This window comes from Protobothrops mucrosquamatus, unplaced genomic scaffold (assembly GCF_001527695.2).
Source record: "Protobothrops mucrosquamatus isolate PMUCROS unplaced genomic scaffold, P.Mucros_1.0 scaffold816, whole genome shotgun sequence".
NCBI classification, from domain to species: Eukaryota; Metazoa; Chordata; class Lepidosauria; order Squamata; family Viperidae; genus Protobothrops; species Protobothrops mucrosquamatus.
The window spans coordinates 237,033-246,686 of record NW_015387079.1 but is presented as its reverse complement, the minus strand read 5'-3'; the positions used below and the strand labels follow the sequence as shown (position 1 = coordinate 246,686).

General features: G+C 35.3%; 1 protein-coding gene across 1 annotated transcript in view; it reads right to left on the bottom strand.

Annotated features, from left to right (window-relative positions):
- Positions 1-722: 722 nt before the first annotated feature.
- Positions 723-9,654, bottom strand: part of FANCB (FA complementation group B) — a 16,884-nt gene continuing 7,952 nt past the window's right edge. Inside the window, exons 2-8 of the mRNA XM_015818909.1 lie at positions 6,924-7,076; positions 5,408-5,500; positions 4,996-5,124; positions 4,310-4,467; positions 3,290-3,723; positions 1,967-2,204; positions 723-1,270 (exon numbers count right to left, since the gene is read on the bottom strand). Of these exons, the coding sequence (XP_015674395.1) occupies positions 877-1,270; positions 1,967-2,204; positions 3,290-3,723; positions 4,310-4,467; positions 4,996-5,124; positions 5,408-5,500; positions 6,924-7,076 (1,599 nt within the window). The 3' untranslated portion in view covers positions 723-876. The remainder of the gene's footprint in view (positions 1,271-1,966; positions 2,205-3,289; positions 3,724-4,309; positions 4,468-4,995; positions 5,125-5,407; positions 5,501-6,923; positions 7,077-9,654) is intronic.

Here is a 9,654-nt window from a genome sequence, read left to right as displayed (position 1 = left end):
ACTAGCATATGATCAAGTGTGAATGCTGATTGCTGTTAATATGTACAGTATGAATCTAAATATAAGTTGTATGCTGACATTGAACATAATATCTTAAACATAACATAAAATGTTTGTTATATTTGTAGTCAATACAAAAGATACATCTATACAGAACACACTCATGAGATAATTTAATTTACTCATGCAGAACTCTGCAGGTTCTCAGATTTATTCAACTATTCAAGAATATCTTTAATATAACTATCTATGGCCACCCACAGCACTCCATAGATAAAAACTCCATACTGAATATTAACTGGAAAAAAATTCCTGAATGCTGAGTCTAAAGCAATCATACATCATTCCTGCTGTGACAAATCTTGTCTGTACAAAAATAAGTCAACAATTGATAGCTGCTCTTAGTATTTCATTGCAACAAGATGCCTATCAATCATTCTAATACAGCTATCTGCGGCAGGATTTTTCCTAGGTAACACATCTTAAAAAACTCAACGCTGATTATAGCAAATGTCAGGATATACTACTATACGATCCGTTATCTTTAAATGGTATCAAATCAAATATTTCACTTTATCCTCCTCTCCTGTAAAGATTCGTAATTGCTGTTTTAGAATAAACCAATATGTGAATACAGAATTGTGAGAAATGCATATATATTGGTAAATGTACGTCTGCTTAGCCAAATAATAATAGTCCATAGCCCTTTAAATTTTTGCAAAATAATTTTCTTGTAATAGAAACTTCCTAGAAATAGAACTAAAACACTACCAGGTTTGTTTTTTTTTAAATCTTACAGGCTAATTAAATGTAGACTTAAATATATTATATTATAAATGAATTATAGTTCTAGTTAATAAATACTGCAAAATAAAGTCACAATGAAGAGCATAGCCATGAGACCATATCAGAATTCATCTGCAAATCAAATACATTCAAAATATGTTTTCTGAATAAGGAACCATTCACTGTTCTATTCATACTCAGCATACTTGACTTTTGTTCCTTTATACATGCTTCTTTGAAGTGTTCAACTGCGGAGCTACTTTTATTTTGTTTGTTTTCTTCATTTTTCAAAGAAAAGTTATTTTCAGTATGTCTTAGAGCTGATGATAAAACATGTTGGAAAAATTCTGTTTCTTTTATTAAAGTCAGTCCAAGCTGTTCAGCAAGTAGATTCTTATTTCCTAACTTCAGTAATTTTATTTTGCAAGTTGGTGGTAGCAATCCAATGAAGGCATGAAGGCATTGGAACAAGGCAACTTGATGTCTGTGAAATAGATAAGCGAGTCAGTTGTCACTGTGTATTCAGTGAACTAATGGAAAGATTTACATGGAAAACAAAATTCTTCATGGCAAAGAAACACAACTCTACTTTGGCTGAAAAAATAAATTTTATCTTTGGAATACCGGTAAATGCCAAGTATAAAAACAATGTTGAAAAAGCCTCAGTAATTGTTATGCTGACTACTAACACCTGTCCTATATATTCAAAAACTTGCAAAATTTAGAGGCAGCATTATGTACCATGTTCTCATAACTGGTTCTGGTTGTTCTCTAAGATTCATTTGTCATTTACTTCTTAGCTGTTTCTTAGCAGCACTATGACAGTGAAGAGATTATTTATCTTCCATAACATTACATAATAAAAAATTAAAGGTTGATTATTAATGTTAATTCTGAAAAAAAATAAAGTTTTCTTTTCAAATTCCTATTAACTTCTCTTATCAGATACTGCATTAAGCCAGTAGTTTTTTTTTATGGCACCTTATGTGAACTATTTAATTTTTTTAAAGAAACAAATGAATCACTTGCTTATTTAGCAGATACCAGAGGGACAAAAATGGTCTTTTAGGGGTCCTCTGTCAGCAACATATACAATTATTACCTCTACAAAATAATTCAGCACAATTGTAATACTCCCTATGAAACTAACAGTCTTTATAAGCCTTTCAATGGCTGCTACCTGCAGAATACTGTTAAAAATCCTTCAGAAGGTGTTTTTAGATTCCACTTGAAAAGAGTGCCATTCAGATTTCCAGATTTCCAGCAAACCATATAATCAGGATATTTCTTGATTGGTGCACACTCCATTTGTTCCAATAGCCACTTGTTTACTGGAAGCAATGTGCAAACAGAGGAGATTATTTGGAAAGAGGATTTGTGTGATATTGCACAGAGTGCCAAAAGATCTTCTGTAGAACCTGCAACACCAAAAGAAAAAAACAGTAACAAAGCTAAGCAGTACAATACATTTAAAATTGATATGTACTTAATTTTGTTTCTAAAATGTATTTTTATTCTGTTTAGATACCATTTCAAACATGACAAGCTTTAACTGGCATACAAAAATGCACAATAATATATAATACGTACTCTTAATACTACAATGAAAGCATCTAATAAAATAGCAAGTGCATGCTATTGCATCTAATAAAATAGCAAGTGCATGCTATTGCATCTAATAAAATAGCAAGTGCATGCTATTGCATTTTTTTTGGTTTAGGAAAGTCTCGTATTTTTGATACTTAGAATGTTGGGGTTGTAACTGAAGAAATTATAGGGTTGCTTCAGAATTATGAAGTTAATTTGCAATAAACAAGCAAATTCTAAACTTTCTTCCAGAAGCCTATAAAAACTGGGTACAAGTGGTCCTCAATTTACAACAAGACCATTCAAAGATACAATAGCACTGAAAAAAGTGACTTTAAGACCATTTCCCACACTTATGACCATTGCAGCATCCCCATGGTCACATAATCAAAATTCAGATGCTTGGCAATTCACTTATATTTCTGACAATTCCAGAGTCTCAGGGTCATGTGATACCTTTTGCCACCTTCTGACAAGCAAAGTTGATGGGGAAGCCAGAATCACTTAACAACAAAGTTATTAACAACTGCAATGGTTCACTTAACAATGGTGGCAAGAAGGGTCATAAAATGGAGCAAAACTCACTTAACTGTCTCACTTAGCAACAGAAATTTTGGGCTCAATTGTGGTCATAAGTCAAGAACTACCTATACATGGAGATTGAAGAAGGGTTGAGACATGGTTTTAAGACAGTAATCAATAGAAAAGTGCTGTCTTATTTATATTACATAAAATGTTATTCTAAAAAAAATATTTTTTAAAAAAGGTTCTTTTGAAACAAAAATATTGAATTTGATCACAATTGTAACATACACAGTATAAACACACTAAAAGAAGTCTTATTTTGAAAAAATATAAAATTTCATTCTTTAATTCATAGGGATATATATATATTTCTTAAAATATATATATTTACCTGGATATTTATAATCTTTCAAATTTATTGAAAGCTTTCCAGTAGAAATCTCTACCAGACTTAGTAAAAAATCTCCACATAGCAAAGTCAATCTTTTGCTTTTCTGCCGGTTTTCACTGTTACCACTCTTCTTTGCATGAAGCAGTACCACACAAGTTATTTCATGCCATGCCAAGAAAGGGGACAGATGGGTAACTGCTGTAATGGCTTTTGCCTTATTCCTCTTCACTTCAGAGTCTTTTCCATTGCACTTGCTTTCTTCATTAAAGCAACTTAACTTGATTCTTTTAGGCAATGGTTCCAAGTGCCAATATGATAGAGGCTCAGCCTCTGAAGCTTTTGTCACTGTAACTACTCTACAGTGGCATTTTGATGGAGAAAGTGAATGGCACTTCTGGCCAATTATCAGAGATAAACTGCCATCACTGAGTTGCCTGTTTCAAAACAAAAGAACACAATGTAAACAAATACTGTATATTTATAGCTTTTGTAGTGTACTATGCTCTTGTGTACAGATAGTTCTTGACTTACAACCATTTGTTTAGTGACTTTCAAAGTTCAAGTGCAACTGAAAAAAGTGTCTTATGATTGTTTTTCACAGTTTACGATTGTTGAGGCATCCCCCAAGGTCACATGTTGAAAATTTGGACACTTGGCAACTGGCATATAACTCAATAACTGTCTTGCTTAGTAACATAAATTTTGGACTCAGCTGTGGTTGTAAATAGAAGACTACCTGTATTTGATATTTATAATTCACAACTGTTTTGTGTCAACTTTTGTTAAATACAATGTAACAACTGCAATGTATCTTCAATTTTTACTGATAAGATGTATCTTATAACATTTTGTCTTGAAATACTTTTACATATTTATATATCTAGACTTTTTTATTTTGGAATTCAGGCTTCAATCATATAAATGCCACCAATGATATATGTTCAATTTTGGAATTCAGATTTTGACTATATAAATGCTGCCAATGATTCAATGTGATTGTATAGAATTTAAACTACTCACAAGTCAAATGTTTCCATGATTTCTACTCCAACTATTAACTGGTTATCCACCACACGATACCAAATGTTTTTTACAATTTGTTTTTCATCTTCAGTTGGAGTCAATGCACCATTATGAAATTCTTCCTCTCTTTCATCCCAAAGAGAAATAAGATTTTCCTTAGATGGAAAGATGATTTTTTAAAAAAATATAAAGCCAAGTAACTTTTTGTCTAATGAGAATTTATTATTGTTACAATTGTGGGACTCAAAATGCATTTTAACTAATATATAAACTTGAGGATCAACTAAAATTACCACAGTAAGATACACATTTACAGTAGATACATGCAATTTTAAATCATCCTTATCAAGTATTTATACCCATTCTGATTTTCCCCCTCAATTTCAAATTGAGTAAACTGCGCTATACAAGTGCCCAGGCGATACGATTCCATATAAACTATTAAAAAGTTATCATTATCCTCAATATTATAAATATGTGCTATTGGCAGGCACAATATTTCAGGATCTCTGAACATTATAGCAACAATTTTTCAACCAGCATTCTGTTAAAAATTAGTTAAACTTGTTTAACTGGATCCATTATTATTTTTGCTTTTGTTACTAGAAACGGCAAGTTCTATACCTACCGGTATGTAATAGGGGAAAAAATTACCCACCATTTTTAACATTGCTGCAAAATACCTTTTTGATCCTAGGAATTCTTTGTTTCCTATCTTGAACAAGATCTAATAATGCATGACAGCTTTCAATCAGAACTTTTTCTTTGAGGTGTAAATGTTGTTGAATGGCTCGAACAGATGCAAAACCAGCCTATATAAGAGAACAGAGGGTTTCTTATAAGCATCATGGTAAGTATTTTCTTCCTATTTTTATTCATATAGTTTAAGAATTGCTTAGGTTAGAAATCTGGCTTTTAGACTTACAGAAACGTATTTCTAAACTCAAGTAAAATAATATATATTTAGTCATGCTTATAGCTGTGAATAGTGGCTAATGTTCTACATATATAGTAGCTGGACTGAAAACATGTCAAAATACAAGTTTCATTAAATAAAAAAAATGTATATCCAAGAAAAAGATGCTACACACCAACCTGTAATCGTGCTTCAAGTGCTTTGATAGTAAGAAGGCGATTCTCTTGTATCTCTTCAGCAGAAGACAAGACATTTCCATAGTTTACATTACTCTAAGAAAAAGCAATACTAATTAAACACCAAAGATTTACAGAGCACTCTGTGAAGTGGAGAACATCACAAGAACCCAAACATAAATTTAAGATCTTTCCACAGGGAAACTGAAATTAATCACACCCCTTCTGGTCAGGCAGCAGAAGAGACTGACACTGCTTTGTGTGCACCCCTGTATATTACAGAGGAGGAGACAAAAAAAAAATCCCACCCACTCCCACACCAGATATACCTTATATTTATTTCCTAACTGTTTGAAATATGCTGCATGTAGTTGCAATCTGATTTTTGATGTAACATGGATTAGGTAGGAGGGGAATCACAATTTTAAAAAATATTCTAAAGATGCCAATTACACTACTAACAATGTATAGTAATTTAAAAGCTTGAAAAGGAGACATACACAGTGGCCAAGTTCAATCAGAATGCTAAATCACACAAAACTAAATAGTGTATCTTGGACTTATGTGTTACTATCTATATAGCTATATCAAATAAATCCAACCTTGTCTTTTAGAAACAAAAATGAAAGCTTAGTATGTCATTCAAGCCCTAATCTTTAGAATTAGATGAGGTAAACCATGATAGTCTCATGCATAAGTTACAGAATTAACTTTATGCTATTCAATAAGTCATAGTTAAGATTAAACACAGGCTATGTTTATATACTGTACCATAAGGTGCCATAATGTGTTTTGTTAGTTTTAACTTAACATGTGTGATTCATTCCACTGTAGTTTATATGCGGTTTATTTCACTATGCTATTACTAAAATATGAGAACCTGAAATAAAACACAAATGGAAGCTTTGAACTACTTGTACTTGTATTGGAGATGGTGACTGAAATCTACAAGCCCAATGCTTAGAAATACTTTGTACTGGAATAATAAACCATACCTATCTAATATACCTATCTAATCCATCAATTAATCAATCTCTTTAAGCTGACAGAATAATATCAGACCTTAAATCATTTCAATCTATTAGACAGAATTCAAATTTCATCCAGTTAATTATCATAACTAATAACATCAATGTCATCAAACACATCATCTTATTAAATTAACTCAATTAATTAATTCAATCCAAATCTAAAACATCTCTTCAATTTTCTTCATTCCATTACATAATAATTTTCATACAAATAAACCTATCATTCTAAAAAATACATTCTTAATATTCTAGATTACCTTTAATCCATTATATAAAAAATATCTCATTTTTAGGCAAAAATATTGATCTATCCTATACATATCTAAATGTATATATCTATCTATCTATTCTATACATATCTAATCCATCAATTAATCAATCTCTTTAAGCTAACAGAATAAATAAATAAAAACATTAAATATTAAAGCAATAATCTGCATAATTCTTTTTAAAATAAACCTTTCCCAATTATTTGTAGCACATCTTACCTCATAATTAATATTTCCAAAATCTGCTATTTGAAATGCCTTTAGTGTTTCTGAAATAGAGTCACTCTTTAAAAATACTAAGATTTGTTCAGTTCCAATACCAGCAAAATCATCTACCAGAACAGATTTCACATTCTTCCAGCAAGAAGCCACCTAGAACATAAATCAGATTAGTTTAGTCACTTTGTTGAAGAATGAAATAAGATTGGTTTGGCATGATCTGTTTTTAACAAACCCATGCTGGCTATTAGTTATAACTTTGTTTGCTTCTAGTTGGTCACAGATCTGTTTTTTGATTATCTTTTCTAGGATCTTCCCAGATATTGATGTTAAACTGATTGATTTGTAGTTTCCTGCATCCGTTTTTTCCCCCCTTTCTTTTTTCGGAACAAATTTTATTGGTTTTTTAATTCTTAAGACAAAGTACTCAGGACACACCGTGGTGCTGGGGTAATCAAACATCCTAGAACAAAACATACATAGTTCAATCAATACATCAAGTATTCCCTCTCTTTTCCCCTCAAATAGTATAGTATATTTAAAATATCAAATTCTAGCTTAAATTTAATCAACCTGGACCTGTTTTAAAGCTTTGTAAATTTACAATACCGTAATCAAATTAACTTTAAATAAAAACATTATCAGTTCAGGTATCCCTTCCAAATATGTTCTAGCGCCTTAATTTTATCATAAATCTTATTTATTTCTTCTTCCACTAATCTCCCCTATTTAAAACATACCTACTAATTCTGTAGCAAACTCTTTTACTGTAGTACATATTTCTTCTTTAGCCTCATAAATCTTTTCCAGTATAAGTTTACAGTTTAAATGTGATTGAGGCTTCTCCATTTTAACAATAGTTGAAGAGAAATCCTTTTTTCTTTTTCTTTTTTTTCTTTTTTAGTGGAGGCTACAGTTGAAGAGTATCCACCCCCACAAATCCCACAGCTGGCTCAAATTATCTTTTCTCTTGAAAAATAGTTTGAAGGCCAAAACCATCTCATCTCCAAATAGTCAACAATTACAATATTAACTTTTGACCAGTAGATGTCCTCAGTAAGCTAAAAAGTCTGTTTCAAACGCCATTTTTCCCTTTTTTTCTATTTTTTAAAGAGAGAGTGGAAAAAGAAATACTCTCCCAATATAAGATAATAATACCGCTCCCCCCCCAAAAAACATTTTTTTCTGTACCTCAACGTGAATAGAGATAGAGTATAGTCTTTAAAAAAGTTTTATTCTGTCCTTTTATAGAACTCCTTTGTTCCCACACATACAAAAGCCGCTTTTTCCAAACAGGGAAATAATTCCAATGAAGCTTTTACAGGCAAAAACAGCATAGGATGAAGAGAGGAATAAAAGGGGTCTCACCCGGATTATTACGCTTAGATGTCAGTGTGACTTTCGGCTGGTGCAGCAGGGTGATCGGCCTCGTGTAACCGGGAGGTTACACGAGGCTGGCTACAGGGAATCGTCAGCGCTTCTCTGAGTGAGGGGTTCTTACCAGCCGCCTTGAAAGAGGCGGTGGTGAGGCCCCTCCTCAAGAAGCCCTCCCTGGACCCGGCTGTTTTGGCCAACTACCGTCCTGTCTCCAACCTTCACTTTCTTGCGAAGGTTGTTGAGAGTGTGGTGGCACGACAGCTCCCTCAGCACCTGGAAGAAACTATCTAAACTCGCGCCAGTCCGGCTTCCGGCCTGGGCACAGCACGGAAACGGCATTGGTCACGTTGGTTGATGATCTCTGGAGGGCTCGGGATAGAGGCTGCTCCTCTATCCTGGTCCTGCTAGATCTCTCAGCGGCTTTCAATACCATCGACCATGGTATCTTGTTGCACCGGTTAGAGGGGTTGGGTTTGGGGGGCACCGTCTTACGGTGGTTCTCCTCCTACCTCTCGGACCGGTCACAATTTGTGTTGGCAGGGGGGCAGAGGTCGACCTCGAGGGTGGGGTTTCATCAGTACGCAGATGACACCCAGTTGTATATCTCCACCCTGGACCACCCCAACGATGCCGCGGAAGTGATGTCCCGGTGCCTGGAGGCCGTGAAAGTCTGGATGGGGAGGAACAGGCTTCGACTCAACCCGTCCAAGACTGAGTGGCTGTGGTTTCCGGCGTCACGACATAGCCAGTTGGCTCCATCCCTGGCTATCGGGGGCGAGTCATTAGCCCCCGTGGAGAGGGCCCGCAACCTGGGCGTCCTCCTGGATACTCAGCTGTCTTTAGACGACCATATGACAGCCGTGGCCAGGGGGGCTTTTCATCAGGTTCGCCTGATACGCCAGTTGCGCCCCTTTCTGGATCGTGACGCTCTACGCACGGTCACTCAAGCCCTCGTTGTCTCCCGCCTGGACTATTGCAATGCTCTCTACATGGGGCTCCCCTTGAGGTGCACCTGGAGGCTCCAGCTAGTTCAGAATGTGGCCGCGCGGGGGATCCTGGGGGCCTCTAGATACTCCCATGTAACACCTCTCCTGCGCGAGCTGCACTGGCTGCCTGTGGCCTTCCAGGTGCGCTTCAAGATGTTAGTAACAACCCTTAAAGCGCTCCATGGCAATGGACCTAGGTATTTGCAAGACCGCCTCCTACCAAACACCTCCCTTCGACCAGTCCGCTCCCACAGAGAGGGCCTCCTTAGAGTGCCGTCGGCCAGACAATGCCGGCTGGCGACCCCCAGGGGGAGAGCCTTCTCTGTGGCAGCTCCTGCCCTCTGGAATGACCTACCCCCCGACCTACG